At 41.6% G+C, this 19,365-nt stretch overlaps 1 protein-coding gene and 1 long non-coding RNA gene across 5 annotated transcripts in view; one reads left to right on the forward strand and one right to left on the reverse strand.

Moving 5' to 3' along the window:
- The window catches only part of GPHN (gephyrin), a 303,926-nt gene extending 290,007 nt beyond the window's left edge, over positions 1-13,919 (reverse strand). For all 4 annotated transcript variants that reach the window (XM_072864401.1, XM_072864398.1, XM_072864400.1 and 1 more), the window contains exon 1: positions 13,793-13,919. In XM_072864401.1, the coding sequence (XP_072720502.1) occupies positions 13,793-13,856 (64 nt within the window). In that variant the 5' untranslated portion in view covers positions 13,857-13,919. The remainder of the gene's footprint in view (positions 1-13,792) is intronic.
- Positions 13,238-19,365, forward strand: part of LOC140652946 (uncharacterized) — a 29,774-nt gene continuing 23,646 nt past the window's right edge. Inside the window, exon 1 of the long non-coding RNA XR_012042984.1 lies at positions 13,238-13,437. This is a non-coding gene — a long non-coding RNA (uncharacterized lncRNA). The remainder of the gene's footprint in view (positions 13,438-19,365) is intronic.

Raw genomic sequence — 19,365 nt, forward strand, 5'->3', positions numbered from 1 at the left:
ATTTTGCTTAATGGTGAGGAGGTGAAGGGAAAGAAGAACTGCTGAAAATCTTGAGAGTACTTCCCCCCCCCCCCTTTTTTCAAAACTTTTATTTTTTGTATTGGTTGTAATAGGAGCCATAATTAAATTCTGAAACCTCACCAAATATCCAGTAGTTCTATACAGGTTAATAAAGAAAAGTAATTAAAATAAACGGAATCTAATGCTCTCCTGAAAGGAGACAAGACATTAGTAAAGCAGGAGCAGATTCACAGACCAACCAGACATCACCGGAAGTAGTACAATCACTTCAGAAATAAGCCAAACATTTAGTATCCAAGAAAAAGAGAAATATCCCCCAAACAAACAGCATATGCTTCTGTGAGCGTGATTAAGTGAATGGAAGATAACTGAGTTTTGGGCCACTGTATGTAGCCTCAGGTCACTGTCCCCCATTGTACGTAGCCTCAGTCCCCAGATGGGACTGTATCCATTCAGTCTTTTTAAAAGAGTGTAACTTCTGATTTTTCCAACTGAAGTTTGATAAAAGTGCACTGCAGTAATAATAAAAGTTTTGAGGGCCCGACAACAGTATATTCCCTAAGAATATGGGGCACTAATGCCTTGGCCAAAGACCAGTTTTTCTCATGCATTATTACCAAAGAAAAAAATCCCACCTTCTTTCTACTGGTAGCAACTTGTTCCCATCTTTACTGTGTAAGCACAAGCATTTACTCATAGTAAACCAACAGAAATTGATTGAAAACTAGCTTGGAAAATACCATCATCGGGATCAGTTCACATTTTGTTCACCATATATATGAACAATTTTGCTGGGATAAATGAGAGCTCATGGACAGGATTACTTCTCTAGGTGGGATTAATTTCACCATTAATAGCATGGAGTAAAAGATTAATTTATCATGAAGAATTGCTAAAAGATTCAATACTTGTCAACTTTGAATAAGGCTCAGTGAGGGATTTTTAAGGAGAGACTATTGGGATTACAAGCATTTGGTATATTTGGTTTATTTCTCTATTCTTTTTATAAAAACAATTTCCTAATTTTGCCCTTGTTAAGTGATATGTTAAACTTCCCTAGTGAATGGGATGCTTGAAGATACCTACAGAGGCATAATTGTTAAGCACACAAATCTTTTTCCCTCTTTAGCTAGTCCGCTTTCCATTAACAGCCTTTACGCCTCATTTGTATAACATCAGTCTCTACATTCTTTGCTAAAAGCTATACTTCATGATATGGTTTTGATTTATATAATGCAGCTAAGTCTAATGTTCAGCTTTTCTAGTTATCTAACATATGCAAGTTACCAAATGTTCAGCTGTTTGTTAAGCACAAATGCCTAGCAATAGCCTTCATACTCACCTAGCTACTACTCACGTGAATCAAAGAAGTTTACATACAAAATGGGAAAATACATCTTGACTTACCCCCTCCTCAAAATAATTTCCTATAACGGGCAAATCCTTCCCTCCCTTCACTATGTTTTTCTCCTGCTTGTTATTCAGTGGAGGCAGTGACTTTGCTTGTCAATCAGGACAAGCTAGCAAATACCACTGAGAGGATACCTGGCTTGACAAAGTAACACTTGCAAGAAAGGAGACAACACTTAGTTAGATAAAGGAGTGTCAAGACTATCTTCTGAATTAATGCAAGCGAATTACACAAAACCAACACATGATTACGTCTGTTCGAGCTGTGGTCAAAAAGCAGAAGTCCTATCTCCCACCCTTACTTATCCCACTTGTGCAATCCAGCCCCTCCCTCACACTGGCATTCCTGAGGTCCCTCGCTGAGTTGATTCAATTTGTTCAGGCTGCAGAAAACTAATCTCTCAAAAAGAAGAGTAGTTTTCCATTAGGTTAGCCAGTTAAATTGTTTTGCACAGAGTGAAAAATGGCACGATAGAAGAGTACTAAAGAAAGAACAGAGCCTAAAAAACTTGACAGTAGAGGTAAAAAATTGCCAGCCTTGCTCACCATTCACCTACTGGAGCAGAAGTCTGCAGAGCACAGTGCTGAACCAGATCACACAGCTGATTCAGCTGGAAAGGATCCCCTTTTTTCAGGCAGGTTAAGTTTCAGCTGTTTCGGTTCCCTGCCTGCACAGCCACACAGCAGGTTACGCCAGCACAGCACAGCATGGGAGTGAACAAGCAGCAGTGATGATAGAACTATGCCCAAAATTCCTCAGGGCATAAGATTAAACCAGGACAGAGTCCTGTTGGGCTCTAAAGCGGTGACCAGTTGTAGCAGACTGCATGGTACACCAGAAGAAAATTATCTCTGAATAACACAGCTTGAGATGTAGTGAATGCAGGAAGATAAAATCCCTGACAAATTACTGCATGTATTTGCCTAACAGACAAGTCAACCAAGTCCAAGGAGGGCCTGTTCAAACTAAGTATTAGTGTAAACATGCTTTTTGTGTCATTTCCTCAACCGTAGCTTTTATAAAAATTTGTAATTGCGTGGCTTATTTTGGACGTTTGAAATACTTTTACTTACTACTGAATTTTACTTTAGGCTAGCTTAAGTTAATAGTAATTTCAAGGCTAGTTAACAAAAGGCATTTCTCACACCTGTTTAGGTACTTTCTCCAGAGTATCCAAAGGATATGCCCTCGCCCACATCACCCTCACAAAATGCACAGGAACAGTCGAAGAGCTGGTATCTTTCTGGACACTTTCCACCATCAGGAAAGTCTCTTCAGCGTTACCCCCTGGAAGACCTCTCTGGCACGCACAAGAATTGTAGGAGGCACACACAATCCTGTGGAGGCAAAAAATAGCGAATAGTGTGTCTATATTAGTGTTTCTGTTTGGTTCAAGAGTGTGGCTTTCAAGCTATCTCCTGACAGTCCCCAATCACCATACTTTGGTTCACACTGCAGAGAAGGATCAAAGCACAAATGCTGAATTCATTTTGGACAAAACTAAACGAGATGTACTCCAAGAGTGCACCCAATGCACTCCAACCATTACTCAGAGTTCACTCCATGGGTTTTGAGCTAGTGTGAAGCAAAACACCGTGAACAGTGTGGATGTGAAGCCCCCAGTACTAAGTGGTTTGCTTTACAAATCTGCTTCCTTAGTCTGCACTACTTGCTAACATAGACTTTACTTAAATTGAATGAAATCACAAAAGGTAAGATAACTTACTGAATTACAGTCAAAAGACTTATGTAGGTACAGCTCGAAAGCAAAGATTTTTTTTAAAAATTGTCTACTTATCATTGCAGAATTAAGAGAGCACCTAATTATCCAAATACAAAGAATTTCTGCATCTGCCCGTTCTTTCCTGCAATGGCTGCTAGTTGGAATGTCAGCATCTAGGGGGTTAAGTTTCAATTTATGCTTTGAATGAATTATAATACATATTTTGCTATTGCCTCAAATGGCTCCAGGCTGATGTTTTCACAATATCTTAAACATAGAGGAAGCTCTTGAATGTGTCCTAACTGTTAGATACTTTCTAGATGCTAATGATATCTCAATCATTCATTTTGAAGTGGTTTTTGTCTGCATATTTTTCATATGCACAGCTGAATTTACTTTCTAGAGGCTGAAGTACAGGTAGAACATTTTTAGCAGGTGCAGAAAAAAGATACTAGGAATAATCTGAATATGAAGACTTGCTAAAATTATTGCGGAGGGTACCAGAAGCTGCTACTATTCTGGTAAGTAATACTGAAAATGATTACTATTTCACATCTAAAATCTCCCTTATGATTTGATGAGTGCTCACAGCATCTTACACATAACAATAACCAAATATAAGACATGCTATCAAGGAATTAAGAGATTTTTCTAATATTAAGGATAATCCATGATGTCCCAGTTTAATGCTATACAGAAATTTGCCTCAGACGCCTTTTCCAGAAAGATGTTCTGTTCATCAAAGCGCTCAAAAAAAGTCTACTTGAACCTTTTTCTGACAAAACAATGGCGAAATGACAACTAGTATTTTCACTAATTCTCTTTGATCAACTGCCAAGCCAAAGAGAAACTCATGTACTGAAACCATTGTGCACAAACTAGAGCTATACCCGTTGGAATAAAGGAATAGGAACAGGCAGGTGAGCATCCTTGAAGCTTAACAATCACAGGAAATTCTTCAGCAGTTGCTTTTAACATGAACTTTAGAGTTTCCATTTTGATATTCAATGCTTTAAAAAATGCCCGAGTTTCACTCAGATAAGAAGGTCCTGCACACTGGAGACACTAACAGTTGTAACAGTTTTAATTCTTACCCCACTGAAATTTAACTGGCAAGATCAGGTTTTACTGGCAAGATTAAGGTTTTACAGCTTAGCTCCCCACTGTGGAACAGAGCATGTTCCTAAAAATCAGATGTCAGAATAGCATTAGATTCTGGAGCAGTTTAAATATACCCAACTTGAACTGTATACATCTTACTAACATGACCATTCCCAACTTCTTGAAGCTCTGTGCCTTGCCGTCCAAAGAATTATGCCATACAGTACTTTCATTTAGATGTAGCTAAAGCTAGTAGCTAGGGAGTTATACCTCGCTGATCTACTATATACGTCTATCAAGGCAAAGGAACATCATTAATGTGACTATCTGAGAAGGAATTTTCAGCACATTGTAACAACAGTAGGAGAAAAACTTGGAGATTACAAGAACATTCCCCAGAAACTTGGCTTTATATACCATTTGTTCTAAAATATTCTCTGAATTTTCTTAAAGTATTAAATCAGTGCATAACAGCAATGCTGAAGTTTTAATCAGAGGGAGTTACATGCATATGAGCATCTGTTGCGACTTTTTCCCAGTATCTCTGGAGTTTTCTGAGTATTATCTACAGAAACACTTTTTCCTTGCACTATCTTTTAAAGATACGTTTCACAACATTTTTCCTCAGTATGCTTAATTTACAGCTTATTTTACAAAGGAAGCTGATTTTGAGGATCCTTGATTTGCTGTAGGCTTATTTAATGTCTCCCCTTGAGTATTCAGACAACTAAAAAGGAAAATGAAACTAAAAAAAAGAGGAAATTAGAAGTACCTATTCCCTTTAATCTTTGTTTTTTCTGAGAACAACAGACATTTTTCTCACCAGATATGTACTTACTTTTAGGCATCTTGCCGCTTTCTCCCGATTTGTTTCCGAGAAGAAGATTCTGACAGTAAGCCTTTGGCTTCTCACCATCTACAGTGATGCTATGCCACTACTCTACAGCATACAAAAGAACCATGTCAGTGGGAAACTACCTAATATCTATTGGAATTCCTGGAAATTTTCTTCTTCCAGAAACATACACTGCCATCCAAACTTTCCTAAGACAAGATTTGCAAGTACTTAGGTAAAAAGATACATACCTGCCCAACACCAACGTCTTCTCTTTTATAGTCTGGTCTGTCTTCAGAATCCCATGAAAATTGTTTCAGGAAGGGGTAGGAAATAGCAGAGTAGAAGTGTATTGGTTTGCCAAATTCCTAACTAGTGCCACATTCAATGTCTCTTCAAGAATTACTGGGTGAAGGCTTTACAGACTTCATCTCAGGCCTTGCTACCAATCTCTCCCTAAATGGCCTATCCCAGGGCATTAAAGCAGCTTGCTAAGAGAAAAGGTGGTGTTATTTTTTTTTAATGGCAGTCTCTGCCTATTCCGTCATTTGCAGACATCCTAGGAACCTTCCCCTTCTGAGTCAGACCTGCAGGATGCTTCACTGCAATTCATTTTAATTCCTGAGGAATGCATATTGTTCTTCATCCATACAGCTTCTAATAAAATGATCCTGAAAAACAGCTCACTTTCTAGATTTCAGTATTAATTTAAATCCCCCACAGCATACGTTAAAAAAAAAAAAGAAAAAACCACACCACAAAACCAAACCCAAAACCCCAGCAAAAAAAAAAAACCAAAAACACACCATATACTTAAATTTCTACTTCCCACTTTTAGGTCTCAAAAGTCACATATGATATAGAGGAAAACCAACAAAATAAATACTAGAAAGATTTTTCAAATGAAAAATATTCCACATAGATTTTAAATTCCCTACAATATACAGTACAATGAAGAAAGCTAAGAATTTCATTGCTACACAGTAAGTACTCAAAAGCCCAAAATACATTATAGTTCAAAGCCCACATGCATTCTAGTTCCTTACACTACCACATACTAAGTGATATAATTTAATTAGAAAAGGAAAAAGTATATCTGAGAAACATGTATTTCTATAGTTGCAATCCTAAATACATATGCAATATTTAATATATTACTATATTGGTCTACTAATACAATTTGTATGTTGAATATATAATGAAGTATCATATTAAGTGTAAAACTATTAAAGATTACTGTTCTAGGTAACTCACTTGCATATGGAGCTAAATTAACATTGAGTCAGTTCTTTCAGGCCTTGGTATACATCAAAAAACACTTAGTGCTCAAAAATAGATTTTGTAATACATAGCTATTCACTAAATCACTGAAGTCAGCCAGTGGAAGTTTTGCTATTTATCTCATAGTATGAGGAACAGCCAATGCATTTTATTCCTTACAAAATACTGTTAATATCATTCACCCACCTTGTCATAGTAGGATAGAGCCCTGTTTTGCAGGATTTTGCAAAATGTACATAAAAGAAGATTATTCTTGAGGGTTTATGCTAATTTTTTTTGCACTTGACAAATAAGTTAGGCATAAAATAGGCCTCAGTAAATTAGTATGAAAACAAAACAAGTAAACAAAACATCACATACAAATCTCTTACTTGCAAAATCAGATTTTCTAAGATAACTGCCTAATTAAGCCTATTTTTCCCAACCACTTTTTTATGCAGTTACTGTTCCTTGTAAACTTCAACTTACTTTTCTCAATTGTTTTGTGATTAAAAAAAAAAAACTAAAAATAAAAGGCTATGCTACTTTTTTATTAATTAAAAACATCCCACATAAAAAAAGGCTGCTACCTGCTCATTTCCCCTATGGTTGTTCATTATCGTCCTGTTCTCCAAGAACAGCTTTTTCAGGCATTCTGCTAAACTTTCAAGAAGAATTCTTCATACACAAGTCTACTAATATACGACCATTTCAATACAAGAGGTAAAGAGTTGAATACTACATCTGCACATAGGAACAGAATGTAAATTATTTCTTTTATTTAATCCACACTTCAAGACCTTATAAATATTCTAAAGAGAGCTAAAATTTTTTCTCATTTTTAGTTATCGTGTCCTCCTGTTGCATAATATCAATCTCATGAATCGCAGACAACAAAAACTATACTTGCTTATCTCCAAAAAAAAATTTTTTAAACCCTATCAGCAAAATTGTTTCAACCATCAGAATAAAAAGAAAAAATATCTTCCCACATATTCAAAATAAACATTTTTCAGCTTGAACAACTGAAAAAGCAAAGTGAAAATCTTAACTTTCACTTCACAAAGACACTGCACAACATACTTCTTTGCTTTTAAAGTGTTATAAATTTCAAGATAGACATTTTCAGAAAAGCTATGGGTGAAATCCTAATAAGATATAAAAGCACCTTTTAAGAAAGATGCTCTACTCTCTTGAAAAAACAAACAAGCAAACAAACAGAAAGATATGGCTAAATCAACATTAAAGCTGAGAAATTCTGTGTCTGCATTATCAGACTTTTGTATGCTAGACTCTCCAAAGCATGGACTGATGATCATATATTCCATTATTGTCCAACTAACATTATTGTCCAACTAACAAAGCCAGCAGACCAACTAAAAGTTATCCCAGAACTAAGTTAGTTCTCAAGAAATCCACGATCACTAATTTTTAAGGTAAGTAGCACAGAAAGTTTTCCCGCAGTACTGGAAAAGGGGACAAATACAAACCTAGAAACGTAAATGAAAGCATAATGTAATGGATAAGCTCCGTACTGCTAAATATGAACTACAGACATGGAGCACAGATAAAGACGGAAGTCTTTCAACCGTATTTGGGTAAGTGAACTCCAAATCAAGAAACACTGATTAGACAAGACTTCTCACCCCTGCTCTATAAGAGCACATAAACCTCCAAATTAATGGCCATTTCTTACATAAGTAGGTATTAATTAAAATGTCCATGTATAGTTGGGAAATAATCTCTTGCTTTACATACTTTTAACTTCAGTGTTTCCACTTCTTTCAGTTCAAAAGAAACAGTATCATAGCAAGCAAATTAAACTATAAGTAAAGGAGTCTGATTTATCAGCGAGATTCCAGTCACCAATTTTTGTCCACAGTGCACATTAAAAAACAGGGAAAAAAATCCAGGACTTTCTTTCCCTTTAACTATAAAGGGTAAAGGTTCCTATTCAGCACTGTTAAACTATAAAAAGGAAACTGGACAATTGTAGAGATCACATTCACTAGACATAAAAACTTATCATCATAGCCATATCAAAAATCAGAAAGAAATACTTTTGTGAAGATTTATGGCTATAAATGGCAAAGTGGGAGATCTCCTAGTTTCTATGGATAAACTCAACATTATGACAGCCTTACAGTGGGGAAAGATGAAAACCAATGTTGCTCAGAGTCTAGAATGTTTTACTCTTAATTGAAGTACAGCATTGCTCTACTTCTAGAATTCATTCACTGAACTAAGCTTTTAGAAGAAAACTAAAGCTCCTGGGAAGAGCTACTGACTTGAGTCTATGTTTTGAAGATGAGTGCCCAATAAGATGTCGTTTCTGAGAGAAAGGCAGATCACAAGCAAAAAGCTAACCAACTTCAATTTAGACAATTAGGGCAATTTGACAATGAGTCCTAGCAAATTTAACATCAGTCCTTACCCTCCCACCCACACCTCTATAAGAAAGTTTACTGTAACTTCCAATGCATGTCCAAAACATGAATAGCATCACCACCGAGAAAAGATCTCGCAACTTGCATGCTATTAATGAAGAGTCTTAGAGGAAAGTTGTGAGAAGATATCTTATAAAGTAGGAAAGAGGCATATGAATTTTTAGTTGGAAACCAACAGCATATATACTTCTAAAACAGTCTGACCAACAAATTGTGCCACCCCAACTATTTTTTTTCCCCACGTTTCTCAAAGATAATTTTTACAAAACTTTTACATCAGTGAACTTCAGATCTGCCCCAGTAATCTCTTTGTTTGGACAATATTCTCAAGCAGACAACACCCTTGGTTTTTGAGAAGAATGCTTGCTTCAAAGTGATAAATTCAGACACAATGTGTATGCACTATGTTATTTCAACAAACTAAACAGTCTTAGACACTTAGAGACACTAGTGTGATCCTTCACACTACAGTATTAAGAGGCTAAACAAGGTCTGAGGTTATGCATTCAGAAACCTTTGTCTGCTTTATTGCAAAGGCCCATGGCAACAACTATCATTCAAAATGTTTTAATCTTTACTTAGAGGAAGAAAGGAAGAGTAAAGTACCTGAAGAAAAATCATTAGTGAAGGGTTGCATTTTGCCAAAACGCCTTACTCCCTTTAATTGTAAAAATATTTCATAAAGGTGAAAAGCTCTATCACCATTTTTTGAGCAATACTAAATACAGTAAAACTATCCTGAAAAAGAAAGTCAGTCTGAGAGTACTTTTTTTAAACAAGCAAGAAACAATACAAAAAGAGGAGCAAAGACAGAAGATGCTGTTTGTGTCTGGTGATGACTCTTTCTCACAGACCTACCTCAAGAGCAGACAAGCACTGAATGAAGCTTTATTAGCCAACCCCAAATTTCACAAGTTTTTATCAGGAATATTCTGAAAAAAACATGTAACAAAACATCAAGTTTTGACCAGCTACACTAGATACTTACTGGACAGAAAACAAGAAGAGAAGTAAATAAGAAGGAAATGGGGATGAAGAGGAAAAAGAACAAAATAAAAGAGCAACCAGAGGGAACCAGAGTTTCTTTTTTCCATCAGGCTAGTGGAGATGGCAATATCGTTTAGATCTCTCTGGATGGTTCTAGTCAATGGTCTGCTTAGTCCCTCACATAACAAGAAAGGTCACAGATTATGTTACTTTTACCAATGTCACCACCAGTGCAGGATGACCTAATATTGATTCAACTCTGGGCACTGCACTTATTTTCTTCCCTTTTCTAGCCAACTTCAGCATTACAAAACTCTGTACTTACCAATCCAGGTTCAATATCCTGACACCAATGGTAACTGATTAACAATCATTCTGTTAGAGATATCCCAAACATGAAAGGCTTGCAAGGGGCAACCAGAATACTTCCGTATCAAGATCTGTCTTTTACTAAGGAAGCATTGGTGCACAACACTGCAGACAGAGCATGCATATAATCCAGCCTTTACCACAAATGTAGATATTTTTCCTCTTTTTTAGTTTTTTATCTACCCCACATTTCTTGTTTCTCTGTGTGTTTCTTTTTTAAAACAAGATATCCAGCTTTGGCCATTGTTAGCCCAACTCTGCTATCTCATTCTCCATCACAAAACTCTCCCAATCTGACAGTTAGCATCACGGTCCTTTGAAAATGTATTTTACCATAAGGGTAACCTCATGACAACATAACACTGAAGCTCTATTATTAGTTCATGTGCCTGCACTACGTATCAATGATAGAAAAGGCTAGAAAGTTCCAAACCTAGGTCTTCTCTAAGTGAGCAGTATCTTTAATCTGAACACTTCATTGAACACTAGGGCTGAATACGACACTTTCACGGTTGCATTCTTTTCGCATGTTGAAATGATAATGCACAAAGATTAGAACTCAATTTTCTATCCACAAACTAGTGAGGCTTCCTATTCGCATAAGATATAACCCTCTAGTTTACAACAAGTTTCACAGTTTTGTAATCCGTCATTGTTTATATTTCCTGCTGTTTCAGTAAATAATTCAGTAAATAAGTAAACACGAATGACATCTGCAAGCCAGCAGATGCTGTATACACGAAAGTACTTTTCCAGATTTCAGAAAGACAGTTCTTTCACGTTGAAAAAATGTCCTAATTATGGACTCCACTCTTCTCATTGACCCTTAACTAAAAGACCTTGACAGTCTGGATAGAAGAGAAGTTAACAACTAATTTTTTTTTAAAAGCAAGGTGCTGCATTCTGCATAATTTTGCATTTGAGCACAATAAGTTACCTTGGCTAAACAATTAAGCAAACTTTCTATTTCTCTAATCCATTGTACCTGTCTTAATTTGTCACAAGTGAAGAAATATACATTTGTTTCTAGATAGGCAACTAGCAACACACACACAAACACAAAGGTCTACTAAGCAAAACTAAATACAATAACTTACTCAAAACAAAATTGAATACAATGAAACTAAGCTACACAACAAACATTCGCTTTGTATTAATATACTCTAGAGCCATGTGCATCAGTCTTGACAACAGACAAGACTAACAACATGCCCAAATAATTTTTTATGTCCTCATTTAAAAATAAACATACAACTTAATTCCAAATCAATTTAAAGGAGTTACTCCTAAGTAAATTTAAATTCCATCTGAATACTACCACAAGGTGCAACAATGGTACTTTCTAAACTGAGTATACCAGGTCTAATAGGAACACATAAATCTATCTGCCTGTGCTGATAAGCCCACAAGTATATACTGCTAACAAAACAAACATATGGCTATGATCTTAATCAGAAAAGCTAAAGAAGTCAAGTTATGTTAATTATCTAATTTCTGATCACTGAGCTATTCTAAATGATTAAACCAAAAAATAGTGCTCATACCTAACCTTTCCATTCCTACATTTATTCCTTCATACAGCAGCCAAGAAGCAATTACTAGTTCATTTCTATGAGAAAAATTCAGAAGAGTGAATTTTAAAATCTGCTGCCTTTCCACAGCTGAAACAGCAGAAACAACTACAGGGTCCAAACCCTCCAAGGTACAAATATTCTCTTTCAGGGGTTAAAGGAAATGCTGGAGTGGAAAATAATTAAGTTTGGCCAAATATATGATATTAAAGTAACACACTTATATAAAATTTCATTTCATGTCTACAAACATACAAAAAAAGGGGGCTAGGAAAATTTTTAGAAAGCAAGGTGTCCCCTTTCAAAATGGCAAAATAATTCTTTGCAAAATTTTCAAATTCAAAACAACGGCAATTCAAAACAACGGCATTAAGGGGGAAAGGGCTAAAATAATAATCCAAGCTACCCAGCATGAAGTTGTACAAAATATGCAAAGAGCATTCTGTCAGCAGACACCTCCTTCTCACTTTAACTTTTACAATAATAGGTAACCGCACGCATGTCCTAGCTCTCAGAAACAACAGCTACAAACTCCCCCAATCTGACTTTTGCATCTGGTCAAGCCTGCTGTGTCCTTGTTAAGGATACGACTGCCTGAAATGTGAAAGCAAGGCTAAGGGTTTCCACTTCTATTACACCGCGGCTTTCTGGAGGGTTACCGGCCAAATAACCTTGCAGCGACAGGCCTGGCAGGACGGGCTGAGCCCCTGCCCCCGCGGCACCCCGCAGCCCCGCCGGCGGCGGCGGGGTTCAGCACCCGGCAGGCGGACAGCGCACGCCGCGCCGGTGGCTCCCGCCATCCCGCCGCCGGGCTCCCCCCGCCGGGCGGCCCCGCCGCTGCCCGCCGGCGCGGACCCATTTCCGAAGGAGGCGTGAGACGGGGCGGTCGGATTAAATATCGCTGGGTTTAATAAATAACTTGGGGTTAACTCCAGGCCTCCTCTCCAATGAGCGCACCCCCTTCCACTCCGAACACGTTCCGACTCCAGGCGTGCTCACAACGCTGCTTTCCGTGAACGGTCATGTCTTCCCAGGCTCCCGATGAAAGCTACTGAGCTCGACGCGCAAAAATTTCACTAAAATCTCTCGCCCCTTCCTTCACCAGAAACGCTATTTACGCCCTTACACACTCGAACCCCTCGTGGCTTCATTTCTGGGGGTACCGCGCTTCCACCGGGGCGCCGAGCTCCCCGGTACAGCGGAATAACCGCAAAGGCCCCCCCAAAGGCCGAAGAAACCCCGAAGCCTGCAACACACGTACCGGCTACGGCTCCGGGAACCGTTCTGTGCAACCATCGCGCGTCCTGTGCCGGGGTTTATTAAAGGAGCATCCATGCGCCGTGAGCAGCAGCATCATACATGCCCTCCTCCCCCTCCCAACGGAAAGCACACGGGCACACGCATCCCCCCCCCGAAAGTGAAGGCCGGGGAGTGGGAGGGGAAGGAGTCATCCTAAAGGTGTCTGCCGTGCGGAGCGTGCCACGCTCAAAGGCACCCCCCGGGGCAGGGAGCTCAGGCTGCCTCCCGCCGCCGCCGCCGCCGCCCGGGGAAGGCAGGCCCGGCTCCCGCCGGCCCGCAGCCTGCGCCGGCCGCAGGCTCCCGTCTCAGACGCCTTCACACTCACAGCTCCGCTGCCTTTGGAGGAAGCCCGGCCACGTCTCGACCCCCGTCCCCTTCGGCAGACGCCCACCCCCGCGCTCCGTCCCCTCCAGGTGGGTTATCCCCGGGCCAGTCCCCCGGGCTGCGGCGCCCAGCAGCCCGCTCGCTCGCCCGCCTGCGGCAGCGGCGCCCAGCGCCGCCTGGCCTCGCGCACACGCTCCCCGCCGCGGCCGGAGCGCCGCCCCCACGTCCCCGACCCCGGGCCCGGGCCGAGGCCTCGGCTCCTGCACGCACGGCGGAGCGGCGGCTCCCTGCGCAGCAGCAGCGGCGGCGGCGGCGGCGGCGCCGCCACAGGAGACGGCCGCCGGGGCAACCCGCGGGGCGGCCTGACGGCGCGCACCGACTCGCGGCCGCCTCCCGCCTCTCCCCTCGCCTCTCCCAGCGCCGTCCCCGGCCGCGGCCCGTTACCTGTGAGGACCCCGACGCGGATTTGGTGGTCGTGGTTCGTTAAAATCATCCCCTCCGACGCCATGTTTCCCGGCGCAGCCACCGCACTGACAGGGAGCGAGCGGGGGGAGGGGGCAGGAGCGCGAGAGCGGCGCGAGCGCAAAGGGGGAGGAGCAGGGGCGAGCGGGGCGGGGCCGCGGGGCGGGGCCAACGTGGGGAGGGGCGGGGCGAGAGCCCGCCCGGGCGAGCAGATACAACCGCGCGGAGGGGGGGAGGGCGCGGCGAGGCGCGGCGCGCGAGCCAGAGAGCGCGAGAGTAGCGTGCTGCGCGCGGCCCAGGCAGTACCAATCTAGTGCCGAGAGCGCCGGGCCTGGCGCGGCGCCGGTTGCCGCCGAGCGGCGGCGCGGGGGGGGGGGTGGCCGGGCTAGCGCGGCCCGGCCGGCCGTCGGTTGTGGGGCCCGTGCAGCGCTTCTGCCCTTTACGGCCCCTTTGGCGGGCTGCAGCCCTCCCCGCGAGGTGCCGTTTCATCTCGCACCCGACAGCCCCGACGGCGGGGCTGCTGGCAAAGGGCGTCCCCGGCCGCCCGGCCGGCAGCGCAGCGCGGCGCCGCGGTGGGCGAGGCGGCCAGGGAGCAGCCGGCCCCGCTGTCTGGCCCACCGGCAAGCTGACCCCCAGCCGGCTTCCCGGGGAGATGGCCGGCTCGGCCGGTGCACCGGCTGAATCTCAGCCGCTCCCCGCCTGCCTTCACCCCCAGCGTAACACGGCATCAGCTCTGCTGCCGCTGAATACCCCTCAGCACCACTGAAAACCAACACTTTTTTCTTACATTTTTTTCACCTGGGGCAGCTCCTTCACTCAGGTGATGGCACTGCCGTGCCAGGGCTAGTGCCAGGGCTAGTGCCAGGGCTAGTGCCAGCGCCAGGGAGCTGGTCCCAACACTCTAAGGCAGGAGGAGGGCAGGACTCCCCGGTTCGGCTCCCGTGCGGATCCAGGTTGGCACAAACCGGTTGTGAAAACACACGGTCCGTCGCTCTTCAGTCGTCTGGCTGGGTTTGAGCTCGCAGCCAAGTTGCTCTTGGTCCCCGGAACCCAAAGCCATTTTCATCATCTGATTACACCGGGTTGACGGTTCAATTCTTCAGACCTCTGGTAATGGGAAAAGCTAGATAACAAGGATGGTGATCACCCTGCCTTTTGGTTAGCATGAAACATAGAGATACTAAATTTTCCCAACAACTTTTGGGTCTGCAGGGCTCAGCAAGGTGTTTCTGCAATTTCCCAGGCCTCTTCCCTTCGAGCCCTTCCCCTTTCCTCTGAGATTAAAACCGTTGTTACACAGCCTTTAGATAAAGCAACTTAAAGCAACTTAGTATCGTAACAAGTATCATTAGTCTTACTTGAGCTGTATGATCTGCGAAACTGTCCGGAAGCAAGTATTTAAACTCCTTTGGAATGAATATGTAGGCAAACGTCTTCCACATTTAATAGCAACATCATCCGCTGCAAACGATAACCCATTGTCACAGTTCAAGCCCTCTGACTCTAGCAGATATTTGTATTTTCAGATATTCCTGTTGAGGTTTCAATACTATCTTGCTAATAGCAGACTCCGGATTATTCTCCTTTTGACTGTGTACTAACAAGCAGTTATTGAAAGCATTTGTGATTTGCATAGACATTGATGAACCATTTCAGGAGTTTCCTCTTTAGCATATCATTTTCTTAGATGGACTACTAGCGCAAAAACAAAGGCCTGAAGACATATCCTGTGTCTCAGGGAAAGTCACGCTAGTAGCACTTTGGTGGGGTGGTGCACCAGCACACGATACCAGTATTTCTATATTGGCACAGCAGTTGCAGTGTGTGCAGCCATAGAGACTGAGAACTCAGGCTCCAGAGATCTCTGGTTATGCAATGGTATAATACAACATATGTGGGTGGGTGTAAGCCTGAACCCAAAACAGCATGGTTACTGAAGATATACTGCATCGCTGGTGCTCATACTGCTGTTCCCTCACGGGTTCAGTCACTATGTGTTGAATATTCTGCTGTAGACAAGGCAAAAAGATTTTTTTTTTCTCAAACGTATCTGAAATTATCTAAAGTACAAGCAAGTAGCTTGACATTTTGTAGCTTCCTGCAGAGGATTCTCACAGCCTACACTAAAACCAGTATTGTTTATTCAGAGCATCTCACAGTCTCCCCGTGTAGCCTGTTGATTTGTTGCTCTTGTGGATGGTAAGAAGGAGGGGCAGAATTCAGATTTCACTGGCAACATTAGCTTTAGTATTTCCTGGCTTATAAGTGCCTACTAGTGGGATTTCTATGGGATTTTTTGTACAGAAATGTAGTAGAGGATTGTATTAATGTAATGAAATAGTATAAGTTTACAAATTTTTAAAAGACTGACTCAAGAAGAAGCTGAAATCAGTAGGAGGGTTTTTATTATCGTGGTATGAAAGTCCTTGTAAACTAGATTGTTAACATAATGATAGATCTGTTAACATAATGATAGATCCATAATAGCTCAAGAGAAGGTTGTAAACGGGATGATGTCCTGCAGTCAAGTTTTCGACAGAGTAAGGAAACAAGCGTGTGTGAGGAAGAAACTTTTTACTGCAGGGAGACGCTCTAGGAAATACGCTGGCAGTCCATACCAGACTTCATGTTGAGTGTCCAGAGAAAAACAAGTTTTCCTCATCAAAGTCAATGCACAACTGGTAGTCAGGTTTTGTCCTGGTCATGTCAGCGCTGAAGTATAACTCAACTTAGTAACCCCTCAGGAAACTTTTTACATTACTTTGTCTGCCAGCTGTTAATTATCAATATCTGTCCATTAACAAAGCACCGCCCTTTCATTAAGCTGCCTCTTGCAGCCATGTTTGTTCCATGTAGTCTTAGTCCACTGGCCAACATTGTAGGCTTTCTTATTTTATCATGAGCACTACAGAATGACATATTTTAATTACTCCTTTGGGTGAAACAGTTTGAGGGTACAGGAAGCACTTGTTTAGTTACCTGTAGAAACCCTGATGAAAAAAATAAAAGAGACTTCAGGATGATTATGGGAAGATACCAGTTTGTTCTGTTGATTACAGTGTGGGCAAGGATGATTTAAAAACTCACTGAAAGTTATCAGAGACATTTCATATTTAAAATAGGTGTTCAATATAATTTCTATAATTTTGTTGTCACACAGGTCTGATTTTTTTTTCAGTGGCTCCTTAAATGTAATTTCTTAACTCTATTCTTTTTAATTTTGAATTGGTTGGCTAGCTGGATCAGGAGTGGGACACAGCTCTTCAACCATGTGCCATTGGTACAGATCCAGCTGAAGTCATGAAATAGCTGGCTTAATGAATCATTAATGGAATTCAGAACATTTTATTTCTATGCCAGTGGTGCAAATCCAAGTAAGGTCAAGAGACTAGCTGGCTCAGTGGTTCAGTAATAGGAAACAGACTTCTACCTCCAGCTTATTGATGCTACTCTATAAAGGGTCAGGAAACTGTAAGTTTTGAGACATTAAAATACAAAACTTTTCCAATGCAGCCGTTGGTTTAAAGTCAGTCTATTATACATGATTACTTTCTGATATGTTTCAATAGTCTGTATTGATATATACATTTTGAAAAAGAATAGTATAAACATTTTCTGTGTAGCCACTGATATGGCACAATATTCATCACTCTAAAAGAAGGTAAAAGAGGTGATTTCTCCAAACAATCCCTTCCCTTAGGCAAGCGTCTAGGGAAAAGATGGAACGTGCACCACATTTTAGCTATGTAAGGCTAGCAAACCATCGGAATGCCCTAGTGGCCTATACCATAGTCCACCCTTGCCACACCATCTCTGCCAGAGGCCTCCTGAGAACCATCTCTGGGTTTACACCTCCAGTCAGGAGTAGAAACCCAGCTTCAGTGACTGTCCTAACTATTAGTGGGAGGGAAAATGTGTTTTGCTTAGGGTAAAACTACATTACTCCTCGCACCGCACTAACATTTGCAAGGTCAGATTTGTCTATTAAGCAAATAGCCTATGTCTGTGAGATTACAAAATGAGAGAAGCTGTTAACTCTTCCACTTGGTAACAAACTATATCACGACTTAGCTCATGCCTAATTGCAATACGGGCATTTGCAGCAATGACAGACATGTGGAAAACTTCGAAGGAAAGGTGGCCCTGACAGACATCCATGCATACAGCCTCTTTCTCTCACTGCCTCCTCCTACTCAGCTACCTACTGTGGTGTAACTTTTGAAATGGCACCATATGCTCAAGGATACAACCTCACATATATTCTCAGAAACAACAACATCTGGAAGAGTGAAGTTTACTGAGCTTGTATGGTATGACTTTGATGGCTGTGTGATAGTGACAACCATGTGAGTCGTATCCAATCCAGTTCCCTTGCACTCCTGGTTTTTTTCTCTCATACTCTGGTCACACCATAAAAGCAAAAGCTCTTCCTTCCCCATCATCCTGCCCAGGAAAAAGGTTATAGTAAAACCATATCTTCTAATTATTTAATGCACAAAGCAGGTCTATCCAGCTTGTCTCTTCCTTGTCTGAGATTTCAGATGTTGCTGTTTGCTCAGTTGAAGAAATGTTTCTGTCTCTATGAGCCTTTGGAACTGAATGTTCTGTAGGTCTCTGTCCAGGGCATGTTGGACCAGTGTGTTTTGTTGCATTATGCAGATACACGTATTTCTGTCCAGACTTTCCAGACAGAATTCAAAAAGTGCCGGGCAGGGAAGTTCTAAATTGAAGTATACCCTCAGCTTGGTACCAAGGGCTTGAATCCATCACTAAAGAGCAGAGGAGGTTCTGCAGATCCTGTGCAAAGGATTATCTTTTGGTTCATCATCATTATCTTTTTGTCCATCACCCATTGAGGTGGTCCTACTACAAGTCTTATTTCTCTGTACCACCCTAAAGAAGATACCCCAGCTATTTTGCTGTAGTTTGTCTAATCTGCCAAAGTAGGCTTTTCTTGAAGAACAGTACACTAAAAAAGGGCTTCCATCCTTTCAGAACAATTTGGAAATGGTGCCAGCCAAAGGTAATCTTTAGGGTGTTTCGCAGGGATGAGAAGCTTGATGCTCCCCAGTATCAATTCTTCTGGGTCATTGCAGCCCTTACTGACAATCCCCCAGCACACAACCCATCTGAGAGCAGAACCAAGCTCTTTGAGATAGGTATGCAATACATGTGACATCTCACTACAAATGCAGTTCAGTTGATTCACTACTAGTATGGGTGCCTGACAAAAATAAATGAATCTTAGCGTGACTCCACATGAGTGGTGTTGACACATTCAATTGTCTGTGCTTCGTTTGCTGCAAAACAGTAGCTATTTTAGAAAAGCAGTTGATGAGTTTAGCATACACAAAGAGTAGACAGATTTAAAAGACATCTTTCTGGAACATTCTGTTTTTGAGATTTCACTTTGACAAAACTGCCTCATTAAGGACTTGGATATGAAAAGCAAGAAAATGCTTTTGGATCTCATGTAAACTAAATTCAGAATTCTGATGAGCTGAATCAGTTCTTTCCATACATTATTTTCCTTTATCTGTACTTCCCCTTGTTTC

The sequence above is a fragment of the Ciconia boyciana genome, chromosome 6 (assembly GCF_034638445.1).
Source record: "Ciconia boyciana chromosome 6, ASM3463844v1, whole genome shotgun sequence".
Taxonomy (NCBI): Eukaryota; Metazoa; Chordata; class Aves; order Ciconiiformes; family Ciconiidae; genus Ciconia; species Ciconia boyciana.